Here is an 18,361-nt window from a genome sequence, read left to right on the forward strand (position 1 = left end):
AACTGGCTTCAAATGGCTTTACGACTTTGCAACTTGATGGTTTTCAACAAAACGCTCCATTAGAAATGCAACAATTCGCAGTTACTATGCGCGCGCGCGCGAAGTGTTACTACCTTCTGCCTTTAGAAAAGTGTAACTCAAAGCTAGGGCCAATAACGGGAGATAAAGCGTAGTAAATAACGCCAGGGGAACGCCGGAAGCTACAAATTAAATTTATATGTCCGCATAAATTAAATAATAAAGTTTTTCCAATCCAATCCAACGCCTGAAGACACAAGCACGAAGATCCGAAACATAGCCGTGTAGTAGCCGCTGGACAACTGCAACTCCGAAGTTCCCTCCAATAACGTTAGTATAAAACTATGTATGCCCAAATCGGCCGGGGCCGTTATTTTTCAGCGAATGATCGTTTATGTCACGTTCCTTGGTATTGCATCGTGGTAACCTGTGGCTGCACGCAAGATAATGCCACGCGTCAGTTTCCCCTTTTTTTGCCGGCTTTTCTTTTTGCGCCGCATTATCAGTGTTATGCACGTATCGCTTTAGGCGCAAGACGCGCCTACTGTGCACCCGAAAATTCTTTAACGTCGCCAATTTCAAAGCTCAATATCTATTCAGATTGCGCGCGTCATGGACAGTGCAGTATAGATAGTTTTCATGTGACGTCCCAGACGCAGCTTCTCGTAGCGCTGTTACCCAAACATGGCGACCACTATGACGTCACTGCACCTTACCATCTCGCGTACTTCACCTTGCTTTTTTTTTACAGTAAAGGTCTTCACCGGATTACCACTGTTTTCAATTTGTCGTTCTGTCGTTTCTTGTTTACTCAGCTTCTCCAGGTACTAGTATCCTAAGTTGGCGACCATCATCATGACTTCAACGAAAAATATCTCATCCGCAGATCGAGTGCATCCGCAGTGCGCTGAAAACCGCGGGCATGACTGCCGAGCGAGCCGCGCCCGCCCGCATGGCGGCGCTGGTGGCGTGCCTGCGGGACGAGTTCTTGACGCCCGATGCCTCCGCCGAGACTCGGCAGACGCTGCTCGAACTTCTAGAGCTGCACGCTTCGGGGTGGAAGTTCTCAGCCCAGCAGCAACTCTACTATGCTGCGCGCAGCGGAGTTGCGGAACCCAAGTGTGAAGATGATCCATCGCCCTTACCCCTGCCCTGTCGGACCGCCCAGTGAGATTGGACGGCGATGCGGACACGAAGGGCCTAAAGGCCAGACGTTCCCATCGCAATCAACAAATACGTTTTTCGTTCGTTATGGATAAAATAAATACTTCTTGGCACTGCCATCTATGGTTTTGGCACCGCCTTCAATCTGATGACTCCCGAGTGGCTATGGGGTTGTGCTGCGGAGCTCGAGGTTGCTGGTTCGATTACCGAACGCGGAGGCCGCATTTCTGTGGGGGCGGAATACAATGAGACTCGCTGCAATGTGCATTGGGTGCACGTTTAACTGTATATACCATACGTGGTCAAAATTATTACCGAGCCCTCCACTGCGGCGTCCCTCGTAACCCACTGTGCACTAACTGCGCAGTTTTGGGACGTTGAATGCCACAATTCAACTAATTTAGTTTGACGCTACTTTACATTCTGGGAAATATTTACGAAACGACGCGGCAGCACTTTTCGAACCTGGTAAGGAAATTTTCGCGATCTGTGCACAATACTGCCGCGAACATAAGCGAAGTCACGTGCTTTTCTGCGGAATGCGCGCGCCGGGGAGCCCACGATATCTCAATAAATCACTGGTTCCCTGTGGCATTCGAGGCCACCTTTCGTCACGTTTGTTTCCCCAATGACGCCATATTGAGCGCAACAGCCCATAGACGCTAGTCATTAAGCGATTGTTCATGAACATAAATTACTCCCTAGCTAAAGCACGCACGTAAACGCAACACAACACCTCAGTGTTGCGTTTCACTGATTTAAAGAGGTTATTTTGGTTTGGATGAAGGGCACGTGCATCTCGGCGAAAGCCAACACTTTGTTTTTTGAGCTCAATCTCCTTCAAAGAAGCGGCAGCACACCTCCTTTCCCGTTCCTTCCTCGATGCGTCGGTCTTTTCTGTACCTTTCGCCGTGCGTTCGCCCCATGGACCATTTGAAGCATTCTCTTGGTTAGTCTTACGGTCAACGTCCGATTTTTCGGACTCCCTAGGGGCCGCGAACACGTCCGAAAAATCGGGCAGTCCAAAAAATAGTGCTTGTATTTTACTGCCCTTAAGGGCTCAAATCAGCACGGGCTCGTCCGAAAAAGCACCGAAGGCCTGCCAGTACACTTATTAGGCCTATCAGTGCTTGAACTGCCACATGAGACGGCGGGTGCAAGCGTGTATAATTAAGGAATGCATACTGTGTACCTTGACAATTGCCCCTTCCCACGCTTGTTAAGCTTCACCACAATACTTTGCATAAGCTTCACCGCGTAACGACTGTACAGAGGCGAAGCTGACTTTTAAGAACCGGCATTATGCAACGCGCCGTGCGTTCCGAGCTTCGAGGTAAATCGCGAGGATTAGGAAGGCGGAGTCGGTGCAATTGGTGACAGCGGCGAATTTTTTTCAACAAAAAACACGGCACGGAACGGCAAGAATCTTAGTAGCGATCATCGAAGCAGCTCGGCCTAGCGTTGCCGCTGTGATGGCTACGGCTGCCAGCGGATCTCCTTGCGATAGCGCCAGTTTGAGGCGACGAGATAATCAAAATGGCGGCGGTGGCCGGTTCAGACCCGCGGTCACGGCAGGAAGTCCAGAAAATCGGTCGACAAAAGGGTCTTTTGTCCGAAATTTCAGACGTTCTATATAGACTTTATGGGGTACGTGATGGTACGGCGAAGCCGTCTAAATTATCGGGCATGTACCGAAAATCGGGCGCCCGGAAAATCATTTGACTGTACACTGGAAACTCGAGCCGATGACACGGCGTCAAAGAGGATTCGTTACGATTCCTCTCTGTTACTCAGGCCAGCATTAGCGCGACTTTCGTTCCCTTTCAATGAAATTACAGCTAATTTTCCATTATAGATGCACAAATTCCCCGAGTTTTCCCTGAATATTTCCAGACTATTCAAAATCCCTGAGGATTCACAGTTTTCCTGATAGGTAGACACTGACACTGCAAGAGGCGCAGCTTTCTTGACAGACGCATGGAGTTTGTGCAATGCAAAAACTATTCAGTAAAAATAAAATGAAGGCCAACCGATGGTTAAAGTATATTACCTACACATATTTTTTTTTATTTATAAGCATTCGAGCAAAACAATACGTGCAAAAGTAATTTAATGTTCATCATGATTTCTGTATAAGCTTTTAAAGCGAAAGCTTTACTGGCCGCGAACTTGCGATTTTGCCGTGGCAGTGCTCCGAGGAGGCACATGACGTCACAACGCGCGCCTCGGCGTGGATATTTCTCTCAATATATATAGTATATAATAGCTGTGTCTTACCAGTGCTCACCTACGGGGCAGAAACCTGGAAGCTTACGAAAAGCGTTCTACTCAAATTGAGGACGACGCAACGAGCTATGGAAAGAAGAATGATAGGTGTAACGTTAAGGGATAAGAAAAGAGCAGATTGGGTGAGGGAACAAACGCGAGTTAATGACATCTTAGTTGAAATCAAGAAAAAGAAATGGGCATGGGCAGGACATGTAATGAGGAGGGGAGATAACCGTTGGTCATTAAGGGTTACGGAATGGATTCCAAGAGAAGGGAAGCGTAGCAGAGGGCGGCAGAAAGTTAGATGGGCGGATGAGATTAAGAAGTTTGCAGGGACGACATGGCCACAATTAGTACATGAACGGGGTTGTTGGAGAAGTATGGGAGAGGCCTTTGCCCTGCAGTGGGCGTAACCAGGCTGATGATGATGATGATGATCGCTTCCTAGTCACTACGCGCATGCGCCACTAGTATAGCACCAAGCTACAGGTGTACCGCCGCTGCGCAGTGCCGCGCCTTTCCGTCGCCGCCATTTGGTATGACGTCACCCGCGTTCCTCGTCGTTGCGCTCGCTTCCGCTGGCTTCGCCAGCTGCGTCGCGTGCCTGATAACGTGTCGGAGGATTGAAAAGGAGAGCTCGCGTGCGCCGCAACCACAGTTGAGGCGCAAGTGTCGCCGTCCATATATGGGCGGCAACAATTCTGATAAGCAGGAATAGGCCTGGAATCGACATCGGAACGAGATGAAAAGGAAACGAATCGCCCAGGAAACAGAAGAACAGCGCGCTGAACGCCTGGCTAAACGCCGCAACATATATCTATAGCTAGAAACCAGACTAACCTGGACTTGCAATCAAGATTAATCAAGGCTAACCATGCTATGCCTTAGCTTTCGCTATGTATATCATGGCATAGCCGAGCTAAGCCACTGCCATTTTTTTTACACTTCACACAGGAGCATCGAAAGGAGTCACAGAGTAATATATTTCTTAACCTTGACGTAGCTAATGTGTAAAGGTAATAATTTTTTTGCACTAGAAATAGTATGCAGTGCCCGTCAGATTTTTGAACCACTTTGAAAGTTCGATTTTCCTGAAATGTTGCATACGTGTGCTTATGAGCTGCTACTGATTTTGTTTTACTAACTTTTGGTTTCCCTTGAAGCAGCATCACAATCTTCTGCTCTTTACTGACATCGTTATACAAAAAAGGCCTAGCTGCAGGCGGCCTTTAACTTCGGCGACCGCACTTTCCTGCTGCCTGCCGTTAGTATTATTTGCTTTCCCTTCATGCCTAATAGTGGAGTGGACACATTTCCGTGAGCTAAATATGGGGCTATTAGCAGAATTTTTCCTGTTTTGGAAGGTCAACGAATGCTATGAAGGCGACTTTCATGCGATATTTTTTGGTTTCTCTTATTTCTCGTCTGTAGTGGCAGTCTGCGAGTGTTATTTACCCGATCACGTTTAATTACAGCGCATACTGATGGATATAGTGTCGCAACCACATATCGAGTCGATAACAGAACTACACAGCTACCGTCGAAGCCTGAAAGCCATTACCATATTCAAGTTGCAAAGAGGCAAAAGAAAAAAATTTGCTAACAAACCTAAAAAAAATTCCAATCTGACACAGGCTGCGTCAATAACTGCACGAACGCGACAATCAGAAACGTCAACTGACGTTCGTGTCGTTCAAAATGTTTTCCAGCAAAGTAGGAGCCTTTCAATCATATAAATCACTTACCGTACCGAAATAAAGCGGTGTTGTTGCTGCCGTTCTTGCAAACACAATCCGAAGTTCTCCACTCGAAACCACATATCACTTTAAGCAAGCGAACAGCACGAACGAGCCGCCGCCACCGCTGCCGAAAGTTTCAAAATCGGCAAAAAATGATCGCGATGCGGCACTGCTGCATGTGGCGCCACCTGCGCTGTGCTTGAATAAAACTGTCTAACCTTTAACGGGCTTACATATTTTATCTTTAAAACACTTTAACGCACAGCTATGTTCTTGAACAGCACATATATAATATTTTACTGGCTTTTTATGTACAATTTATATTGCGCACCCCACTTGTGGGCTGCAAGTCGCAGCATTATATCGATGTGGTGCCAGATTTGAACCAGCGAACGTGCGTGCTTCAAAACCTGCGCAAGAAATCTACGAAGAATCGGTTTCCGCGCGCGCCGTTTGTGGTGCTCATTAGGCTACAAAGGATTTCAATATGTCCCATCAACGCAGCTATATCCCCTCACCTTTTCCGAAGCATGCCGGCAACTTCCGCGCTTACAGAAGTGACCGTGTCGCCTCCCCCCTCTCCCTTCACTCTATGTACTGACAAGCCGCCCCTCTCACCCCTCCTATTCGTTGAGGCTGCCGTGGAATCTTCCTGGCAATGCCTTCGAAATTTTGAACTTCTTCTAAGTAATTGTCTTTACAATTGCTAGAAACGTGTGCCTTGGAGACATCGAGTGCTAGCCAGGGCGCTGAAATGTTCCGACGTTTTTTTTTTTTTTCTAACTAAACGTCTTCACAATGGCTAGTGAGTATAGCTTAGAGGCATCAAGTGCTAGCCATCTTGAAGATGTCTAAACTGTAGCTTAAAATATCTCTAGCTGTTTCTAGCCTGTTCAAGCTGTATCAAGCTAGATGGTGTGGTATGGTATGGTATGGTATGGTAAAACTTTAATAATTAAAGTCCTGCAGATCGTGAGCCTTCACGAAGCGGGCCGCTCCCACGTGGGAACCGGAAGGCCGAGCCTCTCGGCCGCATCGTGGGCCTGCTGGACAGCCCAGAGTTGGTCAGCCAGGAGAGGACTGCGGAGAACCGCCTCCCATCTGGCCGAGCTGTTAGCGATGATAGAGCGTGACCGAGCACACCGCCACAGCATATGGTCTAACGTGGCTATATCTCCACAATCGTGGCAGGTAGCGTTGGTGTAAGTGTCCGGATAGATTTTATTTAAGAGCGATGGATTCGGATAGGTATTCGTTTGTAGTTAATGCTTAACAAAGTAGGTTCTACGGCTGAGACAGTAGTGTTTGGTAATCTCGTTGTAGGTGGAGGGCGTGTCCCTGTTCTCTGGGGAGTCGGCTTCCGATTGGTCGAGGGTAGCGCGGTGGGCAAGTTCACGCGCAGCCGCCGACTCGTTGAGGCTGGGAGGAGCACCCTTTATCTGACCCTGATGTGCCGGAAACCAATAAATGAAGTGGTGCGTGATTGCCTTGCGCCCAATAAGTCTGAGGGCCTGTTTGGAAACGGTGCCTTTTTCAAATGCTCTGACTGCAGATCTTGAATCACTATAGATGGCACCCCATGAGCAATCCAGCAGGGCTAGTGCAATAGCCATTTGCTCAGCTATTTCGGAGTCCCTCGTCCGAACCGAGGCAGCATTGGTGATTCCTTGCCGACCATCAACAGTGACGATGGTGAACGCCCGACGTCCCTTACAAGAAGCGGCATCCACAAAGCTGACCTGTCGCTGATCACTGTGTATTTGTCTAAGGAGGTTGGCCGCCCTTGCCCTCCTTCTACCGCGATTATGATCGGGGTGCATGTTCCTAGGTATTGGCGCGACCGTAATGTTCTCACGAATCGACGGAGGAACGTCAGAGAACTCCTCTGCTACTCTATCGGGGTGATATCCGAGTTCCTGCAAGATGGATCTCCCTGCCTTCGTTGTTGTGAGGCGAATTAGCTGTGCGCGCTCCTGTCCCTCTGCAATCTCTTCAAGAGAGTTATGAATGCCAAGCTGCATTAAGCGCTCTGTACAAGTGTATACGGGTAACCCGAGAACCCGTTTGGTAATCTTCCTAAGCTGTGTATTCAATTTATCCCGCTCTGCCCGTTTCCATCGATGCATGGCTGCCACATATCTAAAGTGGCACAGAACGAAGGCATGCATTAGTCGAATGAGGTTATCCTCCTTGAGTCCATGATGCCGATTTGATACTCTCCGAACTAAACGAACAGCACTTTCAGTTTCAGCAATTAGATTGCGTATAGTCTTCCCATTTGTACCCCCTGACTCAACGAAGATGGTAGCCAACTTGTAATTCCTGGGATGTCTTTTTAGACGCTTAAAATATTTTACACTTGGTTAATGCAATAGTAGCTCTGTTTATACGCCGTGGTGGTTTAGCGGCTATGGTGTTGCGATGCTAAGCACGAGGTCGCGGGACCAAATCCCGGCCGCGGCGGCCGCATTTCGATGGGGGCGAAATGCGAAAACGCCCGTGCTAGAGTTTAGTGGTATTCTACTTCACTCTAACCATGTTCCATGCCATAAGGGCACGTTAAAGATACCCCGGAGGTCAAAATTAATCCGGAGTCCCCACTACGACGTGCCTCATTATCGAACCAACTAGCCAGCAAGAACGTCCTACCAAATCGCGGCTTTGGCACTTAAAAGTCCAGAACTCTTCTTCTAGCTCTGTGTTTGCATAGTTAAGGTCTGCGCCACCAGGTGGCTGCACTGTGCACGTCACAACGGTAGTAGTATGGAGCGGCTTTAGTTAAGGCCTCCGCCCATCCGTCAGAACGGCCAGCTCGCTTTACCGGAATACCAGACACGCTCGGTGCTGCGACAGAACTCTCGCTGCGCCCGCTACTTGGATAGCTCTCGCCGGTGATCAGAGGCCCAGGCGGCTAGCGGAGAGGTTGGATAGGCTTTGCGCGCTGGCTACAAGACAACCGGAAGTAGACGACACGACGTCGCCTCATTTCGCAGAGCCAGTGAAGGCGGAGCTAATTAGCTCCGAGCACTCGATGAACGAGTTGAGGAGAAAAAAAAAACGCGGCTAGGGAGGAGTATACCTTCTAATCGTCCGTAGCTCTGCTAATATGAGACGCTCCACTTCGATTGTGGCGCTAATGTTTTACTGTGGCTGTACGCAATCCATCTACAAAATTCATCCAAACCTATTCAGGGACCCCTTAAAAGGAGCAATAGGCAGGGTCATATTGCTGTTCCCAACTTAGCTGAGAGAAAATGTTGTGGGGTGAGGAAAGTAAAGATTATGCTTTTAATGTGAAGCGTTCTCTGGCTCATTCTTGGCCCTTTGATAATTCTTTTATCTCGCTTCGCTTTAAGAAAAATGAAATCTGTGAGCAATATGAGAATCGAACATATAGAGAGAGCTAGGCTCCCTTTAGGGAAAGGGATCCCATGCAGTAATTCTATGAGCCTCTGCCACCACGCACAGCAGCCAATTAAGTGTTCTAACCATTAGGCCACGATCGCACGCCTGCTTTTCGTGTTCCAAAGTTGGAATACGAGCTCCCGGCGCGCTAGGTTTCGATATCGCCTGGATTTACCGTTGAAATTCGATGGTAAACAAATTGCTATTTGTTCACCATCGCCTCGCATCGCCATTTAAAAATCTTGAAAGTCGCACCTGGTGCGATTTTCAAGATTTTTAAATGGCGATGCATTGAAACGTGACTGCCTTCAAATTTATTATTTAAGCAACTGACCCTAAGGTAATAAGTAAGTTAATATATTTTTGTTATTGAATATTGAGAAGCTCCCGTTATTAGTGGCAAAGTATGTCGACCTTGCCCGGGAACAACTCATATAGACAGACAAACTCAGCAATACGAAATTTGAGTGCAAGCTCTATACGTGTATTCATTTCACAGTATATTGAGGCAAGGAATTTGAGAGAACCACGTAGCGGAGTTGGCAATCACCGAAAATCTGATCTGCGGGTCAAGCTCGCCGGGTTTTATACGTGACTCGTCGATGGTTCCATAGTAATCGCTGGTGCCGCATGGATTCCAAAAAGTGCTGCGCAATTCGCGTCGCGCATACTATCGGATTACAAAACAATCGCAAACCATGAAAATCGAAACAATTAAGCGCGAGCGAGAGCTGGCGCTAGCAGACGACAGCACGAAACGAGCCGTCTGGCTGAGACCAGACACAAGTAAGAATCGAGCGGTAGGGCGTGTCCGCATCACACCAGTTTCCCGCGCGCACGTCACTGATGCTCTCATTGGCCTCCGCCGCTGGCGGCTCGCGTCTTTCATAGCCCGCTCCACGTTCGCTCTTTCATCTTTCGCTGTGCTCCTTCGCTCGATCGGTTACGCCGCCAACGCTTACGCTCACCACAGGAACGGCTGCCTCAGAGTTGCGCTCTAGGATGTGCGATTGTGGCGTAACGGTAACGTAGAGCGTTGGGCTGCAATGCTTGAAGACAGGTTCCATGTCAAGTATTTCTTTATAGCACGTGGACTACACCCACTTTCGAGGTATCTAGTAGAAAACTCGGCGCGTACGCATACGCAAGCACGTCACAGTGTGCATGAGATCGAAACTTTGTAAAAGATACGAGGTATAGAAACGTCACTTTGATGCAAGGTCACCCGTGGTGCTTGCGCGTACAACTAAGTCTACTTTGATCTAGTTAACAAGTTCTAGCATTTTCTTTTTCTTTTCTTTGTGTTTTTAAGCTGCACCATCTTTATGGGCTTAAAGTGCCACTAAACCACCTCCAATATTTCCTCCAATATTTCCTCCAATATTTCCTCCAAATGTAATTAATTGATAAAAGGCTAAAACAATTCATTGTTAATTGAATAAAAAATTAATCGATCATCTGTAATATGACGCTGTCGCAGTCGTTTCTTTAACTCGACATACAATAGGACCTCGTTGTAAGGTCCCATTATGTAGGGTTTCCCAGCACCAACCTTCACGATCAAGAACAGATAAAAATTACCCAATTGAGTCCCGCTTATTTTTTACCGGTCCACAAGTTGCTGGAAAACATATTTCAGCACCGCCACCAATGTTCATTACATCGCCAAACTGATCATTTGAAACACTTTCCAGTCGTTGATCCCACATAAAGAAGAATTTGTGTGAGGCACACACAATCGAGAATTGTAGCTGCCCACCACGGCAGCTTCACCACATGTTTCGTGTGAAGACACTGGCGCACACTCAGTTTCTTATTCCAGTACCAAGAAATCTCCCGGGTGGTCGCACACCGCATTCACAGCTATCGCCGCCAACCTTATTGCGAAAAGCATCTTCACCTGTTTGTTTTACAGTGTATCGTCATACCAGCTTCGTAATCGGACTCACGCCTCTGAGTCTCTCATGGCCTCTGCACTTGAGCCAGGTGGCACAGGTAAGATCCCAGCATCTTGGCATCAGAACACCAAGTGGTGGTTGCATTCGTATAAACAGTGATAGAAAAACAAGTTTACCACGAGTGTTGACCTCCAATTGCCAAACAACAACGCACTGCCTCCTCGATCCTCCCAGAGCTGTACCAGACTTTTGCGGCCCTTCTTGTCATTGCCAGGCCACTTAATCAAAGAGGTGTGCTCTTTCCTGGTACACATAGTCTCCGAATACGACAACGCTGCATCATATTTCCCTAACGGCAGCATCACAAAAGTTGAACCAAGGTAAGCAGCTGCACAATGCCACTCTTCCGAACGGTTATAAAAGGACACAGGCTTCAGGTTGTGCTATAGAAATGGTGTCAAATAGCCAGTTTATGTCCTTAAGTGGTACCACATGCTGCTGTCAGTGAGCATTAAGCTTCTGCGTTTCATACCCATCTCGCCGCTCCATGCCGCTCACTTATGTCAATTTCATCATTCGTAGAAATCACGCAATCATCCTCACCATCGTTGTCGTCTTGCTGCTGTGATTACACACTCGCATCAGTTCTGGTTCACTGTACTCATATCACACACGAATACTAAATTTACAGACCGATTGGCCAACCTGGTAATGCTTTGCAGAACATTAAACAACGATGCATGGTCAGCTGCCTGCAAAATGCTTCGCGTAACGTCAATTTCCCATAGTGTGTGGGATCTGTGCTTTTTTTTGCTTTATTTAATTTTGTAGGCTTTGATTTTTTCACAGGAAGAAAGAAGGTGCACACAAGACACAGCTTGTTTTACACGTTCTTATCGATCACATTTCTCAACATCCTTGATGACTTTTGCATTGGTGCTTTATCGATTAGGTAAGTTATTTAAAATGTAAAGTCGGCCAACCATTAATTCGGACATGCTTGATTATTTGGACAGCGCTGTGGCTTTAGCCACGAGCCCCAGAAACTTCACATATAAGCACAACCAAAATTTCAGACACCTTACAGTGCACCATGCGATAGTTTGGACTCCGACTGCATGAATGTGTGCTAATTCGGCTACCGAGTCAAGCAAAAATAGTGACATTTTTGTTTTTATGCGTTGCCTCTTTATTCAGAAAGCAGCAAAGGCTACTCTTCATAGTAGTTGCATTGGCTGTACATTCATATATCTGTAGCAACAGCATGACAGTGGTTGAGATGCTAGCCACTATGTTGTAGCGATGCCTTCTGCTCAATATGCCACTCTTATATCACCTACCGTTCATGGCTGGCTGATCCCTTTGATAATGTGTGCAGAGCATCAATCTAACCACTAACGAAGTTCAAAAAGTGCAAAAGGAATAGCATAAAGGGCAGTGCTATAAATGTCTACGCAAAGGGCAAGCATATGTATGCACACCAACGCATAGAGAAACTTGGACCATATTCTTGGACGATCACTTCCGAAGATACTTTCATTTTAGCGATATTTCGCTTCACTAACACCGGATGCATCGACAGGCGGCAGCGTTGCCACCCTGTGACAATATACAAATCTCGATATAACGGATCACGCGGGACGACCGAAAATCGTTTGCTATTTTGAAATATTGTAATGAAAAACTTGCAGTTAAAAGCCAGTGGACAAACCTAGGAATGAAAATGGCATACCTTGGCAGCAGACACATGTGCAGACAAGCATACTCTAAAATAAAAATGTTTCATTCACTTCAAAGCTGCTTTATTTGAGAAACCTGATTTTCTTCTAATGCGTGCAGCACACTCAACCGATTAGGAATGTGTCTATATCTTCCACTTTGCGCAATACCTCATCGGGTACGTCATTGCACCAAGCGATGAAAGTGCAGACTTTGTTCATGCATGTGTACTAAAAGATCAATGTTCAACACGATCTTATCTTCTGTGTTCGGTGACCCACAGTCGTCTTCCTTCGGGTCGTCATCGTCACTGGAGACGTCACGACAGCAGTTAACAATCTCTTTGGTTGTCAGGTTCGCTGCCGTTAGTGCTGCGCTGTCACGCCCTCCACGTAGTTGTCGAAGGAAGAGACGGTGGGCAGCTGTTCCACAACATCGGTCCACAGGTCTCCTGGGTTGTTGTCAGTCACCTCCAGGTCATCTCCAAGCTGCACAGGTGCTTTGACAAGCCCTGCCTTTCGCCAGCAGTTGCTAATGGTGGACGCTTTCAAGTTCCACCAAGCTCCTATGAGCATTTCCGCTACCAGACGAATATTGATTGCAGTCGGCTGCTTTAGGCAGAAGTTGATAATCAACCGCTGCACAAAGTGCTTATGAAATTCTGCTTTCACGCTCTTTATAATGCCCTGGTCCAGGGGTTGCAGCAAGGACGTGTTGTTTGGCGGCAGAAACTCCAAGTGAACGTGCGTCAAGCGAACATTCCCTATGTGACCAGAGCAGTTGTCGACAACCAGTAGAATTCTTCGGTCATCCCTCCTCATTGGGTCGGCAAGTTTGGTCAGCCACTTGGAAAAGAGTTCTCTGGTCATCCAGGCTCGCTTCTTAGCGCTGTAGGTGTACGGTAATGACATGACATTTTTCATGCAGCGAGGCTTCGTGTACTTGCCGATGACGAGCGGTTTAATTTTCTTCATGCAACAGAACAGGACTGTCACGCGAAGATGCGACATCTTCTTTCCTTTGCACTGCTGCCCTTTCAAGTGCATCGTCCGGTCTGGCAGGAGCTGATAAAAACATGCGGCCTCATCCGCATTGAAAATATCGTCTTCAGAGTACGATTCAGCCACCTCTAGAAAACAATCATTGTTCCAGGAATCCTCGCCTTCTCTATCAGCAGCCTTTTCCTCACCTGAGACTACCTTCCAAGTTATTGTGTTCCTTTGGTGGAAACGAAAAGGCCAACTCGCATTGGTGTCAAACCCAGTTATTTCAAGTGCATCGGGAAATTCACAGGCTTTTTCTTGGAGCATTGGGCCAGACACACGGACGTCTTGCACTCTGGAATCTTCAACCATGTGAGAACAGCTTGGTCCACATTTTGAATGTTTCCCAGTCTCAGCCGTTTCCTTGTAGGAGCGATTCCTGGTGAAGCTTGACAATCTTGTCTCGGTCTTTCAAAATGGTCGCGACGGTCGATGGGGCAATTCCGCGCTGTCTGCACACGTCGATTTGCTTTCTTCCTGCGTCAATTTACTGCAGTACGTCCAATTTGTCTTGCAGTGAAAACTGCTTTCGCTGCTTCTTGGCGTCATCGCTAGCTGCATTCATCGTTGGATCTCGCGTAAACCCCACCAAACCTTTGTCGTGAAGTTCTTGCTGAAGTTAGTGGTGAAGCAGTTGGCACTTGACATGGTGATGATGGTAGCTACTGCACTTGCGGTTTCTGCTTCACGCGAGAGTTGCGGTGCTGTTACTTATAGCCGAATTCATAATACCGATGTTCTTTGGCTATGAAGGGGAAATAAACTATGTGCGTTATTCTGAAATATGCGCTGTATTGAAATTCGTAGTTCTGAAATATTTTCACATTGAAAATATAGGCAATCTGGTGGGGATTTTTAATATATTCATACATTTCAGAAATTCGTTAATGTTGGGTTCGTAGTAACGAGATTTTACTGTAGTGTGCTTGGCGCCGTGCTAAGTATGCTATAACTAGTACACGCCGATGCCTCCTGTACTAGCCCCACGAAATTGAAGGTATCCCCGAAAGTGACAATCCGATAATGTGGCACACCTGTTTTGGTAAAGTCACCTAATTTCAGGTGAATGTGGTATTTAGGACTCCCGGTTATTCATCTTTGTCGATCCTGAGTCCAAATTATCGGTTGGCAACAGTAGCTAGTAATACTTATAAATTACTTTCTTTTTTTTTTTCGGAATGAAAAGATATTCGTAGTTGGCGTAAAAATGTGCGTCAGCATACAATGATCGACGCTTGCACAATGCTGTCCCTTTTTACTTGTTGGCAACATTTAGCTAGGACAGCTGGCCAGGGTTCATGCTGGTGTATATGACAAAAATTCAAAGGTTTTCAAGGACTTTCAATGCCCTATGTGTGGATTTTCAAGGACCACATTCCCTGTTATAAATCCAAATAAGACAAATGTTTAGGGGTAGACAGAGGCTTGAAATGATGAGAATTCACTGAAAAAGGGGATTGTCACTAGAGCCAACGTTTTAACAAGGAAACTTGTCTTCAGACACAATGACGGCTCCAGCGGTATTTCCTTTTTCGATCGCTTCTTATCATTGTTTGAGTTACACGGATGACCACTTTCAGTGTGTTCGAAGATGCAAACACTTACTTGCTAACGAAGATCTACCAAGTAAACACTCACTCAGTCCTTATGCGGCCTCATTTTGCTTCTGAATTTTTATGTTAATGTCCAAGATATCCTGCCGCTTGCTCTTGGCAGTCTTTCTTAGGCTGTTTGACTTTATGATGCAAGTCGGGTCACTGGCTGCCTCCGCTTTTTCTCCATTTGAGTCTGCTGAAGCTGTTGATTCTGCAACAGTGGCTTCTAGTTTCTTTTTCTTCCTTCTGAGAGTATCAATCTCTTCATCAATGCAGCATTTCTTCCTGTTTTGCATCTTCATCCTCCTGCTTTTTCTGTTTCCTAAAAGGCACGGTATTGGTTCCTTGCAGAAGCCACAGATGCTCTCAATTCCTTTGTGATGGGCACATTGAAAATGCCACCTGCTACGTTTACAGCATCACAGATAATGCGCTGTGAAATGCGAGTCACTTCTTTCATGTTCTCTACTGAAACCTGGCGATTCATGCTAAATCTTCTCTCCACACTTGCTTGGCCATGACTAAGTGTAAGCAGCAGTTTTACAATCCTCCAAAGCTCAGCATATGCTGAGCCAACCTTTAAAAGTTCATAGAAAAACTTGTCAAGTGTATGCAAGCTCCTTTCAAATAGATGCAACTCATGTTTGCGCTCCTGTAGCAGCTCAATGAACTGTGCAAGCACAGTATCCCTTGAATGTTCATGGATTCTCTCTGCTGAAATGAGTGCATCCAGAACTTTCTTTAAGCCTTCCAGACACTCATCCAGCCTGGGGTCTAGTGAAGAGAGACCTCTCACAATGGGATATCGCAGGGGGCTCTTCTCCAGTATCTTATTTGTGACACTTAGAAGAAACTGCTTGCACTGCTTGCAAAATGCAAATGCAGCTTTCACACTTACTTTGTGACATTTAAGAAGCTGGTCAGCTGTATGACCAACATCTATCTTAATGAATGGCACATGGCTGTTTAAATCTTCAAAGTCAATCTTCAGGAGGCCAGTGAATCCCACTGATGAACAGAGAACAGAAGACTTGAGAAACTTTGTTAGCAGTTTTCTGACAATATTCTCAAGGTCCGTTGCCAAGAACATAGCTGCCTTATCTGTCTGAAAGTGTGTCGAAAATGGCTGGAGGGTCATCGCAATAGCAAGTGCAAACTTGAGCTTTGCTACCAGTAGTGGGTCACAGCAAAAGTCACAAACGTTCTGAAAAGAAGCACACTTGGGAAGGTTCACTTCCTTGCTTCTTGCCACTTCCACATACTCTTTCAAGTGAGGCCAGAGAAGCAGAACCCGCTCTATCACCGGGATGTTCTCAATTCACCGATTCGCACAGAACTTGAGAGGAAACAGCGTTTGTCTGGTGAATGCTACAAAGTCCTCTCCCAGGGCAGGTGCATCAAGAAACAACATACACATATTTGAGAGCAAAATGTCCAAGCTCCATTTGCTTGCTGTAAGACCTGCCTTTCATTTCATTTCATTTTATTACCTTAAAGGCCCCAAAAATGGAGCGTTACATAAGGGGTGGCAAGACTAAAAATACCTAGTCACAATAAGAGGAAGTGTTTTACATTTTCGACGAACTTCGATGGGCACATAATGACAGCAACATCATTAGGAAGGCCGTTCCAGTCTGCAGCTGTGCGAGGAAAAAAAGAATTTGAAAACGTGACTGTGCTTGATCATGGACGGGCAACCTGTAGCTGATTGCTGGTGCGGTGAAATATGCGTGTAGGGGGAAAGATATAAGGTGTGATGCGCATAGGGCTATGAAAGAATGTGAAATAGAGATAGGCTGGCAATGCGACGACGGAGCGATAAGGGGATAATGCAGATGCAGTTTTTAAGGAGGAAACGCTGATATCAAAGGAATATGATGAGTGGATGAAACGAGCGGCATTATGCGGCATAGGCATTATGCACAGTGTGCAAGCTGCATCTGCCAAGTCTAAGCACCTCACCTGATAGTTCTTCTGTAGGTGCTCCTGCAGTCCTTTGAATGCCTTGAAATTCACATTGTGTCCATCCATTGATAGCTGCACTACTTTATGTAATGGAAGTGGTTCTAAGGCACCAAGTAGTTTTTCGTGCAGGTCTTCAGCCCTGACATGGCCCTAAACACAGATGTGAAGTAGCGTACTGTGATGCATCCCAGTACCTTAGATGAATGTCCATTTGCTTTTGCTGGCAATTCTCATTCAAAGACTCGTCGAACAAGACAACATAGTAGTCGCTGTTCTCTATTTCCCGCTGCAGAGAGGAAAGAAAGAATGGCCTCAAACCATGGCACGCGATATACGAGCACTTCTGCTCTTCGCATGTGAAAGATTGTGCCACCTCACTGTCTACAAACATCCTCTTAAACAATTCATTCACCAATTCATTCACCTGTGATGACAAATGATATGAATGGCGCAATGTTATAACCTTCAATGTCCACAGAATTTCTGCATCCGTCACAAGTTCATGCTTCTTGCACACATCCATCAAGTTTGACTGCGATGGCAGTAGCTGTGGTTAATTCGCTTGACATTCAGATATCGTCAGGAAGATGCTTATCATGCAGATACTCCCGGCGGCTTGCATGTGCTCTCTATGCTTTGCACTTTTTAGGTGGCTTTTTAGTGCCGACTCCCCCATGGCAGTGATATCGAAACACTTACAGCAAACTTTACAATGTACCTTGTGCGGATATGGCATGTCCGGCACAAGCCACTCTCGGTAGTTGTTGTTGTTCAGCCACGACCGCTGAAATTTGCGCTTTCCGGGCATTGTTTGCACGCACGTTTACTGGCACACGCTATGCTGCAAATGCACAGAATGTCACGATACCACCATACACATGCACTAAATCTCACGATACAACTGCACATACACATGACTGCTACGGGTGCATAAAATGTCACGATGGAACCGCACCCGCACGCATAAGCATTACACATGCATAAAACGTGACGACACAACCGCACACGCAAGCGCTAAACCCACACAAAATGTCACGATGCGACCGTGCAACCGCACACACAGTGGCGGCCATTTGTCTACTCAACTGGAAAGTAACACAGGAAACGGGTGAGAGGAAACGGTGGACAAGCCAGCGTCCTTGTGGCCAGACGTTCACGAGCGTCTGCTAGTCATGTGCTTACTTGACTTTGTACGAAACTTACACCCAATAACAAAATCGCAGCGGGAATTCAGGTGGGTTGCAATTTTATCAAATACAATCACTGGAAGTTTATTAAAAATAAAAATTCAGGAAATTCAAGGATTTTCAAGGATGTGCCAAAATTCCACGACTTTCAAGGCCTTGAAAACAATCTCTTCAAGTTCAAGGGGTTTCAAGCTTTTCAAGGAACTGCATGAGCCCTGGCTGGCACACACACACATGCCCAATATCAGTGGTCGTATGACAGATGAAATCGTAACTGGAAACCCAGATTACAAGCCCATATCATAATGTGACATTGTAAAAATTAGGTCATAAGGGTTTTCATCCTTGGCAAGCACACGG

General features: G+C 46.5%; 3 protein-coding genes across 4 annotated transcripts in view; 1 reads left to right on the forward strand and 2 right to left on the reverse strand.

Moving 5' to 3' along the window:
- LOC139049502 (MIF4G domain-containing protein B-like) overlaps window positions 1-1,301 on the forward strand; it is a 51,919-nt gene extending 50,618 nt beyond the window's left edge. The window contains exon 6 of the mRNA XM_070525022.1: window positions 905-1,301. Coding sequence (XP_070381123.1) covers window positions 905-1,189 — 285 coding nt within the window. The 3' untranslated portion in view covers window positions 1,190-1,301. The remainder of the gene's footprint in view (window positions 1-904) is intronic.
- The window catches only part of LOC139049501 (uncharacterized), a 125,135-nt gene extending 119,799 nt beyond the window's left edge, over window positions 1-5,336 (reverse strand). Inside the window, exon 1 of one of the 2 annotated variants that reach the window (XM_070525021.1) lies at window positions 5,196-5,336. In XM_070525021.1, the coding sequence (XP_070381122.1) occupies window positions 5,196-5,269 (74 nt within the window). In that variant the 5' untranslated portion in view covers window positions 5,270-5,336. The remainder of the gene's footprint in view (window positions 1-5,195) is intronic. The other variant, XM_070525019.1, reaches the window with a different exon arrangement.
- Window positions 5,337-12,576: 7,240 nt separating this feature from the next.
- On the reverse strand, window positions 12,577-13,080 carry LOC139050162 (tigger transposable element-derived protein 6-like). Its single transcript, XM_070526376.1, has one exon. It carries the CDS (start codon window positions 13,078-13,080, stop codon window positions 12,577-12,579), a length of 504 nt encoding a protein of 167 aa, XP_070382477.1.
- Between the last annotated feature and the right edge of the window lie 5,281 nt (window positions 13,081-18,361).

Source organism: Dermacentor albipictus, chromosome 9, assembly GCF_038994185.2.
Source record: "Dermacentor albipictus isolate Rhodes 1998 colony chromosome 9, USDA_Dalb.pri_finalv2, whole genome shotgun sequence".
In the NCBI taxonomy this organism is placed as follows: domain Eukaryota; kingdom Metazoa; phylum Arthropoda; class Arachnida; order Ixodida; family Ixodidae; genus Dermacentor; species Dermacentor albipictus.